Source organism: Callionymus lyra, chromosome 18, assembly GCF_982586985.1.
Source record: "Callionymus lyra chromosome 18, fCalLyr1.hap1.1, whole genome shotgun sequence".
Classification (NCBI taxonomy): Eukaryota; Metazoa; Chordata; class Actinopteri; order Syngnathiformes; family Callionymidae; genus Callionymus; species Callionymus lyra.
Genome location: NC_141835.1, coordinates 9,930,412 through 9,950,338, shown reverse-complemented (window position 1 = coordinate 9,950,338; position 19,927 = coordinate 9,930,412). Strand labels below are relative to the sequence as shown.

Below are 19,927 nucleotides of genomic sequence, written 5' to 3'. Positions count from 1 at the left end.
GATGGAATAGCAAAAATATCAGCAGTGGACGCTACCATTCTTTTTTTCTCCCTTCCACAACATATTTCCGTTCGTCGTTTATCACGCGTCAAAGTCGGGGGTGCGTTAATAAAAACGAAATTATTCTATATTCGAGTAGGTTTAGCGCTTAGAAACGCGTGATATTTAGTTAAATTTGAGCGTCCCTCCCGCGGTGGACTCACATGGTACGGTCCGGTAGTATTGAAGGGGATCGCTGAAGAGAAGGATTGTTGTCATCGACAGGAAGGAGCTGAGCCAGAAGCTGCAGCGGTTTCCCCTCAATAACGGTTGTTGCTCCTATTTGTTTTTTTTATTATATATTATTATATTTACATCTCCCGGTGTTGGTCGCAACCTTCCAGCTCGCACCATGGCTCTATGCGGGGGTGTGGGAGCCATGGCCCTGCCTAGCGAGCTTATCGTCCACATCTTCTCCTTTCTGTCCGACCGGGACAAGCTGCGGGCCTCGGCCGTGTGCTCGCGGTGGCGGGAGTGCCTCTTCTACCCGGCGCTGTGGACCGAGCTCAAGCTCCGTATCGGCGCCGGTGGTGGTGGTGGTGGTCCCGGTTCCCCCGGCGCCCGGTCCGACGAGACCCCGAAGCTGGAGTTCCTGATGCGGAAGTTCGGCTCGTTCGTGCGGGAGCTGCGGCTGGAGCTGGCGCCGGTGGACGTCCAGCAACCGCCGGGCAGCAACGGCCCGGGGTCCGCCTGCGAGGACCAGAGTCCCCGCAGGCGCGACCCGCAGCTCGCCGGGCGATGGAGGGACGCCGTGGCGACCTACCTGGACCAGATGCTGTGCGTGCTCTCGAGCATCCGCAACAACAGGTACGTTTTTTAAAAACCCGACGCCACCTTGTTCTTCTTCCTCTTTTTTTTTATTTCCCCCCATTTTAAACATATAAATGTCGCCCTAATTTCTTCCAATAATCCGCTGAGACACCCCGGAGCTAACGGCTAGCTCGGTTAGCTACAAACAAACCCCTGCCGTTAGCCGTTACGTAATGCAGCCTCTGCGGCGGCGCTAGCCAACAAACGTCATCTTAAAACAGTAGGGCTTGATATTTCCATATGTATATATATATATCGCGATATTATTTTATTTTACACGATACTGTATCGATATTCGAAAGCACTGTTATCGATTATTTTTGTTTATTCCTTTTTTAGCATATTTTTGGCTTGTAAATCATATTTTATGTGTTCCCATAGATTGTTTATTGTTCAATAATGTGTCAATAATTTATTTATTTTTATTATATAATTGTATTTATTTGCAAATATTAACGCAGTTCTGTTACTATTAAACCTCCAGCAGCCAGTCCATACTTTCTCCGCAACTAAATAACATTTTTTAACATGAGATCTTTTTGGTTTATTTATATTCAATTCAAACAAAATGTATATATATAATTTTTTTATATAATTAATTGCGTTGTTTCGTAGCATTTTTTTCATTTTAGTGTTCCGATTTAACCCCTAGCCTATAGATGGCAGCACGTCCTGCACAGCTAAATACACATTGAAATCCCGCGGCCAAACCAACGTGTTTAAGACCGTTGACCAGAGACGGCAATTGCATTAATTTCATATATAAAGTACAGAGTAGAGGTGTAAAAATGTATACGCTAAAACATCGCAATGCGTCTTGTTTTTTTCCTAACAATACCATATCGATATTTAACAGCACTGTATCGATTTTTATATATTTTTAAATTAAAGTTTTTTGTTTTAAATTAATATTTTATGGAGATCACAATGTTTGTGGCTTATATTTCAATAAAGTGTGTATACAATAATTCACATTCACAATTTTTATGCAAGTGTTCTCTGCATTATTTTGTCTGTGTGTTGCATTTACGTCTGGTCGCAAGATGGCAAAATAATATTGATATCACGCTAAATCCCAGTGATGACTGAGGACGAGAGGATGCACTCGCTTCGAGCAGCTTTTAAAGATGGATATATTTTGGTTTCGAAACAAATTATTAATTAGTTAAAAGTGATGTGGTCTGTAAATTACTCGAATAAAGTCGATACTCTTGATGAACTAGGACGTGTGTTCTACGTCTTCAGTATGGTCGTATAGTGGTGACGAAAACGACTGTAACTATCTTCACTTTGATAACGGTTCCTGAACAATCCTTTCCGTACCCAGCCATACTCTTTTCAAATTTAACAAATGTTAGAATAACTGAGGTAGTACATCTTTCCAAATAACCTCTCTGGTGTAAATTTTGTAAAAATATAGATAGATATAATATAAATAATGTCCTCAAAGTAATGTCTTCTATTATGGCTAATGCAAGAATATAGATGATTTCTCGCTGAACAAAAAGAAAAAGACACACTTTATTTAAAGTTTAGTCATTCTTGCCCTGCTTTTCTGTTCTTTAAAGTGCTAATATCACCTTGGAGTGGCTATAAAAACTATCTCAGGATGTATAATGCATTATAAAAAGCCATCACTATACATCGTTGGTACATTAGTCTTGTAATTCGGAATGAATGCCTCTACTAAATAAATACTAAATAAAGAAATAAGCCGTGAGAGTGCAAGTCTGCTACTGCAGCTGCAACACAATATGCTCTCTATACTAACCACATAAAATGACAATGACGAGTGCAGAGTTCGAACCTGTGACCTCAAAATCAAAGGTGGTGCCATCGAGCTACTGTAATAAATTAATTAAAAATTGGATACATAAGGATGTTTATTAATTGTAAAATTGCCATTAATACAATGGTCTGTGACACAAAGATAATGTACCGATATACGAACTCATAACCCCGGACATCTGAAGCGGGGAATCTCCTGGTAAAAAGAGGGTGTAAGGTCACCCTGCTTAAAATCAATTTAAAATTTTGACAATGTATATTTTTACATTCATCAGCGGTTGTGTGTCGGTGTGCTCTGTGTGCGATTCTTTTGTTTTTTCAAGCCTTTTTGTGTGTTTTGTTGGTCAAAAGCAGATACAATGCAGTAGTGACCAGAGGACGCTTTGTTAACCGTGACCTGCTGACATCAGCAATGGTACACGCGTACTGTATATTCGTTTTGAGTATATTCTTGAGTATTGTAGATGAATTACTATTGTGCCCTGAAGCGACGGCTCATCATTTCATCATTAACGCCCACATTGTATGTCGCGTTCTCGACTATGTGGCTGACATTTAATTATTATTATTATTTTGCTTAATTGAATGAGAAATTGGAAGAACCAGAAATACTTGCCTTCTTTTTATTTAATTTCTAATTCAGGCTCACGCGGATATTTTTTTTTTTCTATTGATACATTCAGGATTTATTTTTAAGGGTTTAAATGTATATTATACATCTTTCCAAAAAAAAAAGTGTGTGTATGTATATATATATATATATATATATATATATATATATATATATATATATATATATATATATATATATATATATATATATATATATATATATATATGGTAAGATATACCTTTATTCTACCTACACAGAAATTTAGGTTGTCACAGCAGCTCACAAAAAAGATAAATAAAAATGATATAGACATTCAGTGAATGTACAGTATATCAAAACAATAATTAATTATTTTTAAAAATGATAATAATGAGGTACAAATAAAATTAAAAAGGAATAGAATACTATAAACACAATAATCTCAAAATATTAAAACTTGAAATTTGGTTATTGCTCCTGAGGGTTGAGTCAATACTACAGTGACTTGGCCAGTCTGTCAAACTGAGCCTGAGAAACCTGGGTGTTGTATTTGACAAAGACATGTCTCTAGTTCATCGCTGCAGAAAACTGACCACAAACTGTTTTCTTCAACTGAGAAAAATCTCTAAATTTAGGAAAATGTTGTCACAACATGATCTGGAGTTTATAATCCATGTGTTTGTTTCTTCTCGCCGGGACTATTGCAACAGTTTATTTTCATGTCTAAACAAGAAGGATGTGTTTCGCCTGCAGTTAAAACAGAACTCTGCAGCGAGAATTCTGAGCCGCTCTAGTAGAAGAACTCACATTTCTCCGATCCTTAAAACTCTTCACTGGCTGCCAGTTTCTTTCAGGATCAACTTTAAAATTCTGGTTCTTACTTTCAGATCTATTCATGGTCAGACTCCTCCTTCCATCAGTGATCTGATCCAGCCTTACACCCCAGCTCGGGCTCTGAGGTCTGTGGATCAGAATCTACTGATGGTTCCTGAACCGTGTTCCATTGTTTAAGCGCTTTGTTACCCTGGTCTAGAAGCGCTCTACAAATATTACTTCAATAATAATTACTTACTAATAAATACTATTAAAATAAACACAATAATAAAACATTAGTAAAACTTTTTTTAAAGGTCACTACAGAATTTAAAAAAAAAAAATGGAGGAAGGGATTTATAAACACTAAACATTATATATTTTTGTTAAATAGTCTGACAGCAGTGTGCAGGAAGGAGTGGTGGAATCTCTCCTTCCTGCAGCACGGGTGAATGAGTTTATATTTTTGAATCATTAGTCTTGTACATGTATGCTACTAGATTTTGTTTTAGAGTCCTGACAAATCAACTAGTTGATAAATATTGTGAAAATGGTACCATTTAACAATATTGTCAGGGAAAGTCGAAGGAATAAATGTTAGTGTGTTAACTGTTCAGCAAAAGCTAGACTAGAACTGTGCTGCTTTCTAAACCACCATCTAAAAGTTGCAAATGTTCATCTCTCTCATTTGTTCTTCTTCCTCTTTAAATGGTTATTATATGTTCTAGAACCAGAAGCACAACTTCCTTATTGCTTAAACAAATGTTGACACAACTTGGAGATAAAAAAAAAAAAGACAGTTTGATATTACCTTGGCAACGACGATTCCACTTTTTTTTTTTTCATTTTATTTAGTTAAAAGGGCAACAAAATGATTTGAGCATTACATTTAATGTTGTTTTTTTTTGTTTTTTTTAAGGAACCTGCAGAAGTTGAGTTTGTATGGAGACACCAGCATTATCCAGCAGGAAGGACTGTTGGACAGCTCCAACCTTCACCACATTCACCAGGGGGACAAAAAAATCAACGAGTAAGTGAGAAGACGAGAAATGATTTTTTTTAATTTATTTTATAAACTGTATTTCATGATTTCTAATATCCACGCTACAAAATACTAACAAAGCATGTTTTCCTGTAGAATCCAGCAGTTGTTCATGGAGGTTCTGTCCATCAGTCGGCAGCTCAGGTGGTTGTCCTGCAGCTTCATGCTGGGTCTGGTGACTCCCTGCTCTCTGGCCTGCCTGTCCAATCCCTCTGCTGAGACGCTGCTTCACCTCAGTTTGCTGGACCATCAAATAGGTATGTTTTTGTGCAAACTAAACTTTAATTGAATTGTGTGGGAGCTAAAAGCAAGGCAGAATAAAACTTTTTTTAAATGAATAAAAGTGGTCCCTGGATTGTTGCCGGGGTTTAGTTTCGGGGAAATTCTCAAAGGATTTTTACAACATTTATTTAACAGCCTTTGCAGTAACGGTGACATGTACAGCTCCCATAATGCTTTGCCGCCCAGCCAAACAATTCCAAATGGCAACAGAATTTTATTTATTTTTTTAACTTGTTTATTGTTAATTCACATCAATCATTGATGACATATCCATAATATTTAGTATACATACAACAAGGTACTCCTATTCAAGTCACCCATCAGGTAGATAGGTAAAACACAAAAAAAAACCTTGAGACAAATTAAGCTAGAGCTAAACATTCAGTTCAACAGTGTCTGTATTCAGATGATGCATCTTAATATACTTTTACATCTTCAGAATTGAAACAAAAGAAAAGGTGAGGAGGAAGAGAATTAAAACGAATCACAACTGTATTACACTGGTATTACAACAGCAATTGCTCACCATCCAACCAGTTCTTGGCCATCATTTTGAATGACAAAGGGACTTTAAGTTGCAGTTGGGCAGTCATTTTTTCCATCTGGTAAACATGCTTTAGCTTCTGTTTCCATTGATCCAATGTTGGCGGGTTTATTTTCATCCAGTGAATTGTGATCATTTTTCTTGCAGTTAACAACAGTATATGTAGTAAATAAAGTTGGTCTTTGGTATACAAATATTCTTCTGATACATCAAGAAGATACAGCAGAGGGTCCAGAGGAATGTCTTTTGCCATGATAGTCTTGATCTCGCCCCCAATATTTGTCCAAAATGTCTATGTTTGGACAGTCCCAGAATATGTGAGAGTGATCACCAACCATTCCACACTTCCTCCAACACATATCATTGGTGCCATCTTTAAACTTGGCAACAGAATTTTAATATAGTATTGAAGTCACCAAGTAGCTGTTCCCGGATGAGTTTTGCTACAATATATTTAATTGTGCAGTACTGTTTTGGAAAGAAGAAAAAAGTGAAACAGCAAGCCACTGTACTTCAACTACTCATCTATATATCATTTTTTATCCCTCAGGACCACTTATTTCGTCCTCGGAGCTGGAGCGTTTTTCCGCGCTCACATCTCTCGCTCTGGATTTTTCCGACCTGACGTCTGAGCTTTGCGGTCTCCTGGCATCCCCCCATCGAACCCCTTTGCACCGCCTCTCCCTCCTGCTCAACGGTTCCGCCCTGGATGTCAAGCCATTGGATGGCACGGCCACGGACGACGATTGGAAGGCGCTGGTGAGGCGACGCAAAAAAAAATGCGTTGTGTTGGACCGATTGTTTTTTCTAAGCTGCGTCCAAATGTCTCCAGGTTCGAGTGAGTGCAAACTTGCGCGTCTACATCATGGCTCTGGAGGTCGAAAGCTCAGAGCTCCTCAGGGTCCTAAAGCCTAGCCTTCCCCTCGAGCGTCTCCACCTCGACAGCTACAGCACACAAGTGAGCGACGGCACCTTGGAGCTCATCTCCCTGCAATACAACAAGACGCTGACTCACTTCCTGCTCCTGAGGGACCACCCTAACTTCCCCGACCTCAGCGTCAATCGTAACGAGGATCCACTGGTCCTGTTGTCATGGAGGTGCACCCAGCTCGCTGTGCTCGTGATCCACGGTGAGTTTGGCTTGTTTTTGGTTTTAATGTGTTGCTTTTGTGTCCGACTAGTGATGAGTCCTCGTGAAACGGCTTTGTAGTGAAGACTAGGGGTGTGTATTGGCAAGAATCTGGTGGTACGATGCGTATCCCGATACGATACATTGTGATACTGTAGTAACAAGGATACATTTGTAGTTTTGTCGAGTACTTGACTCTGGCGTTGCAGAATTTACAGACCACAGGACTCTTGACGAAGTCGAAACTGCTTTAATTTGTTTTTAAACCAATATATATACAAACATCAGCCTTGAATCGATTGTATCCTCTCGTCCTCAGTCATTGGTGGAATTTCATTGTCCCTTTAGCTGCGTAATTACTGCCGCCATCTAGTGACTGGGAGTTTAATTTGCACTCATTTAACTCTACTTTTAATTAAAAAAGAGATCAATATCCATACGGTATTACGAAAAACAATATTGCAATATTTAAATGTATAAATATTGTCTTACACCCCTAGTAAGGACACTGCATCACGATACAGTGTCTTACTTTTGAACGGCCTCTAGATGGCAGTATAATGTCGTTTGACAATGATGCCAGATTTCATTAAATTAGAAGTTTAGAGCAAGATTTACAAAACGGTGCCATCTAGTGGCCTTTCAAAATAAAGCCTCGTCAACCCATCACTAGTTCTGACTCCCGTGTGCCTTTCTGACCGTGTGACCTCAATATTCCTGATTCAATGTGTCCCCGTTTTAGGGTACGTGGTTTGGTCACACAACTTGGTCGCCATCTCCCGACTCCGGGGCTCCAGCCTCCGCGTCCTCACCGTGTCCGAGGAGAGCATCGACTTCGACCCCGACCAGTCCGAGGGCGACCCCGACCACAACCTCGTGAAAGAGGTCTCCAGGGGCCTCGGCCGAGTCTGGCACCCCTGCTTGGATTCCATCCCCGTTCCGTCCGAGCCCACCCAGCACTTCCACCGCGAGCTGCACGCCTTCAGCACGGGCATGTAGACCGCGGCCATCCTCGTCCATCACACCCTTTACTCTACTTAGTCCAGACCCGTCCTTATTCGCTGGCATTTAACTCAAATCATCCCTTTTTATTTTTATTTTTTTTATAGTTTGCCTATTTTTTTCGCGGGTATTTTATGAAACAAGCGTACCTCGATTTGACCATTAGATTTTGTGTTAAAATTACATTATTTTTAAAGCAATTAACACTGTTTTAATTGGTCTGCCCCCCCATGTGGTCAGGTCTGGACACCCCCCCCCTCCCTCAACATCCCTCACTTGATCTGTATGTATCCTTGTTTTAGCAGCTATTTTATTCTTCCTACTTAAAATCATAATCCTTTTTTTTTTTTTTTTTTTTTTTTTTTTTACTTCCTTCTGTGGTGGTTTCCCTGTGTGTGTATTTAAATACAAATATTGGCAGACCCTCGGCTCGTCCGGGATCTGCAGAGAGCAGTTACGTTTTGAATCATCGTGAACATACTTGTTTATCACTTGCTGTGTAATAATCCAACCACTGCTTCCGCTCTCGTCGGGCGAGAGCAGCACTCTTGTCGGATCGGTGGAAAACGTGGCCGGTCCTGCTAATGAACGCCACGAGTCAGGGTTGATAACCATTCGGAGCCGGTGCAGGCGGCGTTACCGAGCCAAACGGAAGTCGGGCGGTCGCGAGGAGTCGCCTCTTGTGGGATCAGAATGTTGCTACATTTGCCACAAGCTTGCTCCCTGTTCTATTTGTCGGCTTTTTTCTTTCTTTCTCATCGAGGGAAGGCTTCCTTATGTTTTTGCCAAACTTGTTGTAGACCACACGGCGTCCCGACGGTTTCATCTGTAAGATATTCAGGACGATGGCCTTTGTGTTCTCTTGAATAATTCCTCCCAGATCATTAAGACCTTAAGTCCCGAAGCCATCGTAACTAAATCAGGTTAACATCACAGACGGACGAAGGGTGTGTTGGGGGTTTTTTTCCGATGAGACATACCTGTGTGTGTGTGTGGTGTTGCTTCAGTGCTCCGTAGTCTTGTTTGCTCGTGTGGAAACTCTGTCGGCGTGCTCTATGAGAAAACATTTCCTTTGCCACAAAAAAAGAGGAAGCAAACATGCACTGAATGTAACTCGGCTGCTAGTCGATAGTTTTGGCAGGAACACAGCTGGGGATAAGCCTGACCATGACTCCTTTAAAAAAAAAAACAACAACGAGGCGGGGCTTTGTTCGAGTAAGGCTTTTATTTTCTTACAAACGACAGCACAACGTGGTTCCGGAGCCGTACAGCTTCCCCTCAGTGGCGATGAGTTTTCTCTTTAAGTCTCAGGTTGGATTTTTTGAAGCCTCCACGTTGGCATGGCGAAGTCTGCGTGTGTGACAACAATCAAATACTGTTTTATTTTGAAAGTTACTCTTGAGTCACAGTTGCCTTGGACCCCCCCCCCCCACCCCCCCTTATCTTGTTTCCTGTCAACGGCGACGCCGTCTTTCTTGCCACCAAAAACCTAATCATACATTTGTTTTTGAAGAATTAGGTCACAGGAAGGAATGGCAAATATAATTCTATCTCCGGGAGATGTTATCGGGATGTGGCCGAGCGTCGCGGGTGGACATCTGTTAATGTTGGAGCGGAAATGTAGGGAGCTTTTTTTTTTTCTTTCCATCCGTGGAAGTGTTGGGGATCGGCTTCTGTCCGGAGCGTTCACTACCGAGCCAACACCATTTGATATCAAGTGAATGCTACAAATGTAGCGGGATGATACTGTACCTCAGACTATACAAGGGAAGTGAAGCGTTGTCGGACGGGTGACCCTGAACTCGAGGTTCAACTTCCATGCAATCAAATGTATCACCTTTTTGAAGGGTCAGACTCTGTGTCAGTCAGCCATGATTTGTTAACAGTATTGCACCAGTATGCCCAGCACTTTTTCTCTGGTTCCGGCGGTCGTTTCGGACCAGCGGTTTTCCAAATCGCTGTAGATTTAGCTCGAGTCCTTGGTCTGAATCTCAGGATATTTGCACTTTGGTACGAAGATATTTTCGAAAAAGGTCGTTTGTTGAAATGCGATTTAAGATCAGAATATCAGCCGCACACGGACCAAAACGATTCAATCTTCGTCGCTCTTCTTTTAGCATCATCGGAAGTCTGTCTTGAAACCGAAAGTCGTGCGTGACCAGAACTGTGTCAGCCAGGTGTCTTTTTTAAGTTTCACATCATCGTAAGCAATGTCTTGACTAGTCGTGGTATCGGATGATATTATGAACAAAAAGAATCTCAAGTCCCTTAAGCACAACGAGAGGAAAACTCGATTGACGACGACAGCCATTTTGAAAGTGGGATAAGAGAACTACGACCCCTGTGTGTCTTTACTAGTGTAGTCGTGTGCCTGTTTCACACTCCCATATGTGTTACTTCTAGATATTGTGTATTCTTGTGTGATGGTGCGCTCTTAACAAAAGTAGAATTGTAGGCACTTTCTTTTTAAATTATTTTTTTTTGCCTGTGTTTTCTGCTCGGTGTGTACAGTAGAAAAGTAGGGATAGAATCGGTTTAATCGAGGAGGGAACGTGTCCAAAGTCATGTAGAGTTTCAGCCTCGTGACTTTAGATCTAAGCGGGAGAAGGTGTTCGTTCTCAGGTCAAATGTGGGGTTTCCTTAAGGAAAGAGCGTGGACAGCGACAACGAGGTTTACCCAGTCGCACATTTCGGAGTCACTGGATCTGTTTTTCCTTCCACTCTCGCTGTCAAATCTGCCAAAGATCCAGTGGAACGATCCTCACGGAGAATTTTATCTCAAGTGCCCAGAGAAACGCGTCGTCAGCAGACTGGTCGGGTAGTCTTCCTCTATTTGACCCGTTTTATTCACTCTTTCCACTCCTTCTGTTTTTAAACGGCGGCGATATACTGTGCCGAACTCGGGATACATGTGCGGGAACTCTCGCCGTCAGCCCGGCTGGAGTGGAAAACGGACCAAAGCAGAAGTCGTTCGAGAAAAAAACAAAACACCGAATGTATGTTGAGTTGTTGTCGGACGTCGAGTATCAAAGCAGTTCGACCCCCGACCCCCCCCACCCCCCCCGTACGTGCTGCTATCTGTGAACGACACTCAGGGTTTGTTATCGAGCATCACAAAGTAACAAAAGCCTTCTTCTGTTCAGTGCAGTTTCATAGTGCATGTTTACTCTGAGAAAACCTAGTTTGAGAATGTCGGGGAAATCTGCTGACCAACCGTGTCGTTTCCCCCCCGTTACTCCATTTATTTTTGGGGGGGTGAATGTACGGTTTTGAAGGCGGTAATTCTTCCAGGAGCTTCTTTTTACTTTTCCTTACGGCGATACCGAGGCACTGAGCTACTGACTGACACTGGAAGTATTTAAACTGCGAAAAAGGGGCGTCGTCGGTTCCGTCATCTCTGCGGCTGTGTGTCGACACGAGTGTTCAAACCAGGGTTTCTCAAAAGCTGCAGTGAGTCAGAAACGACATTCCACATGGGCTCGAATGATATTTACAGTCTAAAGAACATGCAACTGAATATATATATTTTTTTACTTTGAAGCCAATTTGAGCGATAAAAACCAGCCGGTCTGAGGCCGAGGTGTGCGATGATGATGATGATGATGATGATGATGATGTGTGCGTTCACCTCGGGAGTTTTGTGTCGGGTACACAACGCGAACGGACATCAACTGTGTCTTGATATTGGCGACACCGTCGCACAGACTTATCGTCCATCTTCGGCGCTAGCTTGGAGCGTATGAATGCCGAGCGATGGCACAGCTATGCTAGCGACGTGATCATTGTCTTAGCGGAGCGGAGCGAGGGCCCGGTTCTTCATCCACGATACCAGCAGTAACCGTGCACACGAGTGTACGGAAAAAAACGATTGAATCCACTCGTCAATTTAGTCGTCGTTGGTGCACATTTACAGCCGAGGCATGTCGACGAGCTGTTTTTTTTCGTACCAAAGCATGAGACTCGTCCGGAGAAAGTTACTCTGATCTCTTGTTACTTTGCTTGTCAAGTTGCCTCTAGGACGACGTCCAGTAGTTCCTCAAACATGACTAGAATGACGACGTTGAAGTGGTCAGTGTGCGATGGATATAAAACAGGGTTGTTGATTGTGTGTACTACGTCATTTCTTTTTTCTTTTTTTCTTCAGTTTTCAGAGCGCAACAACTGCATTCTGTGTTATCTCGTAGGAGGAGGGCGGAGGCCAAATATCTGCCTTGTGGGACACGTCCCCGCTGCAAGTTAGTAGGTGAAACGGGTTTTTTCTTGGTGATCGTGCCACTCGATTACAGACCTCGCCAAAACCGCCGTCCTCGCTTCTTCTGTCACGAAGACTCGAGGAAAGACGCGGGGCCGGTCGACGCTCGGCGTCTAAATATCCGCGGCCGACGTCGGCCTCGCCGGTCAAACAAAGTTGTCAGTCTGGAAAGACCAAACCTCCTCATATGAGGCAGGCCGGCCTGCTGCCCCAGGTGAGCCTCACAACTATGCAAGAGGAACGCATATAATCCACTTTTTTTTCTTTTGTTTTTGACTTCCATACGCGTCACACACGGCAGGAGACGGAGACCAGGAGAACTTGCAATGACAATACTTGGCCTTATGATGATTTATGAAGTGATATCATTTTCTTTCGAAGACTTCCTTGATTATTTTTTTTTTTTGGGTCAGCCAGCCCGGGCGACGGCAGCGGTGACGGCGGGCTCACTCTTGGTCTCTGTGAGACTGGATCGATGGCCCCCCAGTTTTCTCGTGGTACGAATGTTGTGCATTTGTTTAAAATCAGGACAGTTTGCAATAACAGCAGTCTTACTAGTGGCCACAAGAGGGCACAAGCAGTGCTGACAGTACCTGGCTGCGTCTCTAGAAAACCGTAGAGGAAGAGATATAGACTATATAAATAGATATACATATATATATATTAAAGCTCTCACAGTGCATTGTTATAGGTATCAGCAATTTGTTTCTGTGGTATATACTATTATGCAACACGTGTTCGGGCTCGGTTTAATAAATATGAAGTGACACAGACTTTGTAAATCCAAAGTATGTTTGTTTCAGAGATGTTTTTTTTTTTCCCCTTCGTGTTGAATATTCAGATAAACGTATTCTTGTGTGATTGTGTAAAACCGAGCACAAAGCCACAGGCTTCACTTTTTCTGTTACCAAGAAACAAGTCTTCACCCAAACAACGACTGAGATGGCTCTAAAATAAGTTCTTAACCGGAGCGTAATCGAAAGGTTTTTCTTCTCCGACTTGTTTTTAATTGAGTGGATCTGTATTTGGTGAAATAAATGAAAATCTGGCGTAATTTGGAAAATGTTCTCACAAGCAACTTTTTTTTTTTTTTTTAATGTCGTGGGACCAATCTCACCCTCTGAAAGTAAAGATTTTATCATTGATCGGATTCGTTGTAATTCTGTTGCTAATGAAAAATCTGTCTTACAATCCCACACCGACCTGTTGTCATTTAAAGGTCAAACTATCGAATGTTGATTTGAGTCAGTGTTGTATGATTGCTTTATCTTATTTTAGTCAGTGAATAAAAGTGTCAAAAATCCACACAATGTGTCTGTTTTCTTTTTGTGTAAAGACGATTGTTTTCCTTTCTATCTCACGATAAAAATACGCATAACAAGCAGACGGATATATACTGGAGAATATTCCAATTTTATGTATTCCGAGAAATATTCCGATAGAATAGCCAGGATATATTGCCAAAGATGCATACCGGAATTTCCTGAAGGAGACCTCCAGAGGGATCAATAAAGTTTATCTATCTATATATTCACATGGATATAAACAGAGAAATATTCCAACAATATGAATAGGATATTTGGAATATATTCTAAGGGATATATGCCAGGATATATCTGGGAAAGTATCCAAATGGATATTTGTCGGGATATACAGTATATTGCAAAGGATGGATCACGAGAAATATCATAGAACTCATCGTCTAAAAGACGTCTCAAGACATGGACATCTAACAGATGTGTAAAGAAGTATAAAGTTTACTTTCATACCAAATGTAAACGCCTCATCTGAACTTATACATTTAAATAACTACTAATGAATGTAAATTCATGGATGTCTAAATGTATATATTTAATTTTTATACAAGAATTTAACCCGATTTTTGAATCTAGATGTATTTATTGTAAATTATTGTACTTTATAATGACACTTTTTAGCTTCAATACATTGTTTAAACTGTAGTCGGTTGCAATGCCCTCGTCTGGACGGTAGGTGGCGGCATCGCACCGGAACTCGCCCCCCAGTAGAAAGAACCTGAGCAAGAAAACCGGATCGAACTCGCGCTACCAGTGTGAGCAAGATGGCGGTGGCCGTGCGGAGTCTACAAGATCAGATCGAAAAGGCGAGAGAAGGCTTGAAAAATGTCGACGAAAACATTCGCAAACTCACCGGACGTGACCCCAACGAATCGAGGTGAGTGAGGACGTGTTTTTCGGTGCGATTTGGCGTCAATAACCACCGGCGAGCGGCATGAACATGCTACGACATGCTAGGTGGCTAACAAGCATGTAGGCTTGTGTGCTGACGTGCATCGTAAATGTGAACAAAAATGCATGCGCGAGGTCTTTAAAGGTAGTTTAGCGCGAACTTATAGTGATTATGTTGGTGTTTTGGAATATATATGTTATACTTGGCGATCGAGAAAGGCCTGGAGAAACATTGCAATGGATCGCTTTCGACCGTGACGTCATTGTTGTCGCCATTGTTTTTTGTGATTAATTCATTTATTTGTTTGTTACAGACCGGGTCAGATTCGGAGGATGGGTGGTCCCATGGCAGGTCCCGGAGGAGGTAGAGGAAGAGGAGGATTTAATCTGCTCAGGTAAAAAATGGAGACGATCATTTCCTGGATCCACAGTTTCGGTTTCATGCCATTTATTTACTTATGTAATCAAAAAAAACATTCCAACTCGCATACACTGTAGAATATTCAGAAACATTGGCTTTTTAAGTGTAAACTAAAATGTAATTGCAAAATACACATTTGGGTTAACTTGACCAACTCGTATACTGAATTATTTTAAACTGGAAATGAATATTAAACTAGAAATTTACTTTTTCATTGACTGTATTCTGCTGCAACATAGTTTTAGTTTCCTCGGCCCCACGTTGCATTTATTGTATGCGTTTAAAATTCATGTTTTAATGTACGTTGACAGGCGTAGTCTCTCGGATATTGGAGGCGGTGCCCCCCCTGCCAAGCAGAGGGATATTGAAGGAGCGCTTCTGAGGTGAGTGTCATGTCTTGTGTGAAATGTATACATAATTTTTTAACGTTTGCCTTATTTTGTGTTGTTCTACCAGGCTGGCAGGGGATCAACGGGCTCGGAGAGACGCGCGACACGACAGTGACGCTGAGGACGATGACGATGTCAAAAAGGTAAATTAAGAACTTAGAATGTTGCGAGATCATGTCGAATGAATCCACTGTTTCTGACCCGCACAGCCAGCGTTGCAGTCGTCCGTTGTAGCTACCTCCAAGGAGAGAACACGCCGAGACCTCATTCAAGACCAAACCATGGACGAGAAGGGAAAACAGAGGTAGACTCATCTCAATTTAAAAATGTTTTTTTTGTATTCCTGCCTAAGTTTAACAATTTTGATCGATTTATTCTGAAAAAGATTCACTGTCTGATCGTTTCTTCTTGTCAAGGAATCGGCGTATGTTCGGCCTGTTGATGGGGACCCTGCAAAAATTCAAACAAGAGTCCAACGTCGCCACAGAAAAGGTAAGAGAACTTCAAGAATGCTGCCCAATGAACATTATATAAGCTTGGATTTAAAAAAAAAAAAAGGAGCCTTAAAAAACCCAAGATGGAATGTTTTTTATTGCAGTACAAGTCTTACCACCTAGTCTTTTTATTTTTACCATCATATGGTTGACTAGGTTGAAAGTATTTCATTAATGGTGTTGATATAGTGACCTATAAAGATGACAGTGTTGGGAAAACATGGATGTTTTAATAAGATTAAACTGAAAATGTTTGGCCCTTTTGCGTTAATGTTTTACCATTTTCAGCAAAAGCGCCGCGTGGAGATCGAGCAGAAGCTCGAGGTCCAGGCAGAAGTGGAGAAGAAGAAAGTCGAGTCTGAAAAGAGGGAGCTGTTTGAAGCGAGGAGAGCCAAACAAACTGAGCTGAAGGTTCTGGAACAGAAAGTGGAGTTGGCTCAGTTGGTAAGAACATTGATTGATTGTTGGGGGGGATTAAAAAAAACAAACTCTGGTTAATCTAACCTTTGAACTGTTTCCGTCCACAGCAAGAGGAGTGGACCAGCCACAACAACACACTGGTCAAATTCATTCGCACCAAGACAAAGCCGCATATCTTTTACAAGCCTGCAAAATCGTGCTCGGCCACTCAGAAACTCCTCGACGAATCTGCCAAGAAACTAAATGGTACGTTACTTTTTCTTTAAGATTGAAAGTACCACACTTATCACGATGCAGAGGCACAATATATTACAATACTGCAGGAACAAGGATACATTTGTCATATTGTAGAGTACTTGAGGATGTGGTTTATACTGCGCCTAAGGCCAGGTCTCATGGACATTTCTAGAAGTTGCTCTCGGAGGGAAAGTATCCAAATATGAGGAAATGTGCTCCTTACTGACTGCACTTTTTCAATCCACTTATTTATGCAAGTCAGCATTTTTTATGACTGATTTAATCCACACATCCTTCCATCATGACTATCATTCCATTCAGAGCAAGTCATCTGAGTGAAGTATGTACTTATATTAAGCAAATCTGTGGGCACCCCTGCTCTTGAAGAAGTCGTAACTGCTTTCATTTGTTTTGAAACCAAAATATGTCTAAACATCAGCTTTAAAGGCAGCTGGAGTCTACTGTATCCTCTTGTCCTCAGTCATCTCTGGGATCTTGCCGGTTTTATTTTTCCTTTAGTTGCAGGTGACGTAATGACTGCTGCCATCTAGTTACACAAAGTTGAACAAATGCTGTAAATATTTGCCTGTTAATTGTCAATTATAAAACCTAATGGACATTTTATTTTACAAAAAAACGTAAGAACTATGGTAAATACAAAATATAATTGGAAAAGTATTTTATACAGGGTTGCTGAATGTCCAGTCAGTATTATGAAACATAATTACTGCGTTATTTAAGAGTCTATATTTTATCACACCCCTCGTTGTCGTGCATTTCTGAACTGAGTGTTTTCCCGCAGCTGTGTTTGAAGAGAGACGTAACGCTTTTGTTGAGCAAATCAACAAAGTGGAGCTTCGACCTCGGAGGCAGAACCAAAGGGACCAGGATGGCAACAGACCAGGCACAGGGATGGACCACTCGGCGGAGGGTAAGCCTGCAGGTCAGGTTGTCAAGGTGACGGGTAACCAGGCCGATATAGACATGGAGGAGGATTTGAACGAGGTGCAGATAGAGGAGCCAGAGAAGGCGGTTGAGGGTCAGGTGTCAGTGAAGGATGAGATGGAAGGAGACAAGGTTGTTGTGGGAGAGAAGGTGCTGCTGCCAGACTTTGAGGATAAGGAAGCAGAGGATAGTGTTGACATCGCAGAGGAGAAGGTAAACGAGGAGGAGTCAGAGGAGATGGAAGTTGAAGGAGGGGCAGAACAGTCAGTCAGTTGTGAGGTAGCGTCAGACAAGAAGGTGACCGACACCCCGAATGTGAAGGCTGAGGAGACCAAGGAACTTAGTGAGCCTGTAGAGGAAGAGTCGACTAGTCAGCAGACCAGTTCTCCACCAGAGGAAGCCACAGAACAGTCGCCTGAGATCCAGGAGCCCGAGACCCAGACGGTTTCAGACTCGCCCAACCTAGCACCTGAAATCGCACCGCCTGAGCAGGATTCCAAATCTAACCCGGAGTCAAAGGACTGTGAAGCGGACGGCAAAGAAACGCGACCGGAGGAGGAGAAGAAAGTCGAACCCGCGACAAACGAGGTTCCGTCGCTGACGCCCAAAGACAAGGAGGGCCCTGGCAGAGGACGGAAGAAGGAAAAGGAGCCAAAGAAACGTCGCAGTAAGAGCTCGTCGTCCTCTTCCTCCTCCAGCGGAAGCTCGTCGTCCTCCTCCGGGTCCAGCCGCTCTTCGTCGTCGTCCTCGTCTTCGTCCTCCTCTTCCAACAGCAGCCGAGGCGACGGGAAGCGCAAGCAGAAGGCGTCAGAGAAGGAAAGGAAGAAGGGCGAGGGTCGCAATAAGGGCGGTAGTAACGGAGGAGCAGGCAGGGACACCAAGGAGAAGAAGAAGAGAAGGAGCGATGAAGGCAGAGGCAGGTCGTCTCGCAGCGATAGGGAGCAGAAGGATAGAGAGAGGAAGGGCAAGAGACACTAAATACTCCAGCAGCTCTAGAGAAAACAGTGATACACTTTTTTTTCTTTAATCCAATTTTCACCTTTGAACAAGTCGGCCACACGGTGGCTCGTTTAACTGAGATGTCAACTTTGATTGTCGAGAATTTTAAAAGTACAAACTAGTATCACACCTGGGATGTTTTTTAAAAACATTTTTTTTCTTCATTTTCTTTGTCAAGCTTAATTATGTTTAGGTGTTGGCATATATCAGTGATTGTAAAGTCTTTAGTGAATCTTTTTGTCATCATTAGATGTTTCTCTGTAACCTTGTGAGTACGTGGTTCACTCAAATACTGGTTTTATATATTTTGTATCATCCGATTCAAAATAAAGTCAAGTTATAAAATAATATTGTTGTATTTCCTTCCTTAAAATGTTCTGTTTTCCATAGCCGTGTTGCTGGAGTTCCCTTTGTACGAAACTGTTATGTTGTAGGGATTTAGAACACTTGAAAATAAAGGTCTGTATCGAAGACGAGCTCCAACTCTTCTGACTCGCATGTTTCAAAAAAGTCTTCTCTTCAAGATGCAGTAAGTCCCTCATCATGACCAAGTTTTAAACGTATTTATAAAGTTCTCCCCCGTCTGAAATCAGGGCGAAAGAGGTTAGGAGAGCAGAGTCCATTATGACGGCTTCTCTCCTCCAGGCAGCCGTAATAACGCCTCGCTTTGTTTATACAACGAGTCCCTTGGAGGTGGAGACTTCTTAAATTGATTAAGTGAGGTGATGAACCTTGATGTTTGACCAATCACAGCAGAGTGGGCGTGGTTATGGTGAACCAGATTTCAAATTTTGCCCTTTACTTATTTTATTTCTAGTCCTATTATCTTTGTCTAATTATCTGAGGCAAGAAGGAAAGTGCTTGTACACAATGGGAAGTGAGAGGAACATGTTTTCCCCAAGATATTAGTCTCTGCATTTGTTTCCAACGGAGCCCTCTAGACATCCTCAGATCCCAAAATCAAATTGAAATGCTTACATGTACATAGTTTTTCACGATCGCAAACAAACGTGTGATTGATTTAAACTATTACATTAAATTGTCATATTAATAGTATTTGAATTGTAAACATGGCTGAGTATTTCTTTTGTCCATATTCATATTTTACACCAGGGTTTATAACACCAATACGTTAATCCATTTGTGCGACAAGTTTGAAATTTAAATTGATTCAAACAAAACACGGATTAAAGATGACGTTCATTAAAAGAAAACCCTATATTTCCTCCTCACTCCTCTTCGATATGCAGTAAAAAGCTTGTATAAATCAACAGGAAAAAAGGTTTTTAGGCATTAACATTTTTCACTTTGTGCCCATTTGGATCTTGTCACGAAAAGATCTGGCCTCTTAACATTTTATTTTTACAATATAAAAATGTAATTTAAATGTTTGTCAGAACCATGGGCCACATTAAAAGGGTCACAAACGGCCCTCAGGCCACCATGTGGATATGAACTATTGACATAATTCATATTAACCATAAGATATCAAGTTAACAGTGACAACACTCCAGTGAGCAGT

General features: G+C 41.8%; 2 protein-coding genes across 2 annotated transcripts; both read left to right on the top strand.

The window, feature by feature from the left end:
• Positions 1–297: 297 nt before the first annotated feature.
• On the top strand, positions 298–13,597 carry fbxo33 (F-box protein 33). Its single transcript, XM_087779806.1, has 6 exons — positions 298–846; positions 4,962–5,072; positions 5,181–5,341; positions 6,461–6,669; positions 6,743–7,040; positions 7,782–13,597. The coding sequence occupies exons 1-6, from the start codon at positions 392–394 to the stop codon at positions 8,036–8,038; spliced, it is 1,491 nt and encodes a 496-aa protein (XP_087635932.1). The 5' UTR covers positions 298–391; the 3' UTR covers positions 8,039–13,597.
• Positions 13,598–14,350: 753 nt separating this feature from the next.
• On the top strand, positions 14,351–18,753 carry pnn (pinin, desmosome associated protein). Its single transcript, XM_087780154.1, has 9 exons — positions 14,351–14,486; positions 14,815–14,895; positions 15,233–15,304; positions 15,378–15,453; positions 15,520–15,614; positions 15,727–15,802; positions 16,093–16,248; positions 16,332–16,470; positions 17,264–18,753. The coding sequence occupies exons 1-9, from the start codon at positions 14,374–14,376 to the stop codon at positions 18,382–18,384; spliced, it is 1,929 nt and encodes a 642-aa protein (XP_087636280.1). The 5' UTR covers positions 14,351–14,373; the 3' UTR covers positions 18,385–18,753.
• Positions 18,754–19,927: the final 1,174 nt, after the last annotated feature.

What these genes read in the sequence shown, in the direction of transcription:
- fbxo33 (XM_087779806.1), top strand. Translation starts at nt 392, where the DNA reads ATGGCTCTATGCGGGGGTGTGGGAGCCATGGCCCTGCCTAGCGAGCTT. An exon ending in TCGAGCATCCGCAACAACAG is followed by an intron (nt 847 to 4,961) that starts GTACGTTTTTTA and finishes GTTTTTTTTAAG; the next exon opens with GAACCTGCAGAAGTTGAGTT. An exon ending in GGGGACAAAAAAATCAACGA is followed by an intron (nt 5,073 to 5,180) that starts GTAAGTGAGAAG and finishes GTTTTCCTGTAG; the next exon opens with AATCCAGCAGTTGTTCATGG.
- pnn (XM_087780154.1), top strand. Translation starts at nt 14,374, where the DNA reads ATGGCGGTGGCCGTGCGGAGTCTACAAGATCAGATCGAAAAGGCGAGA. An exon ending in ACGATGACGATGTCAAAAAG is followed by an intron (nt 15,454 to 15,519) that starts GTAAATTAAGAA and finishes TGACCCGCACAG; the next exon opens with CCAGCGTTGCAGTCGTCCGT. An exon ending in ATCTGCCAAGAAACTAAATG is followed by an intron (nt 16,471 to 17,263) that starts GTACGTTACTTT and finishes GTTTTCCCGCAG; the next exon opens with CTGTGTTTGAAGAGAGACGT.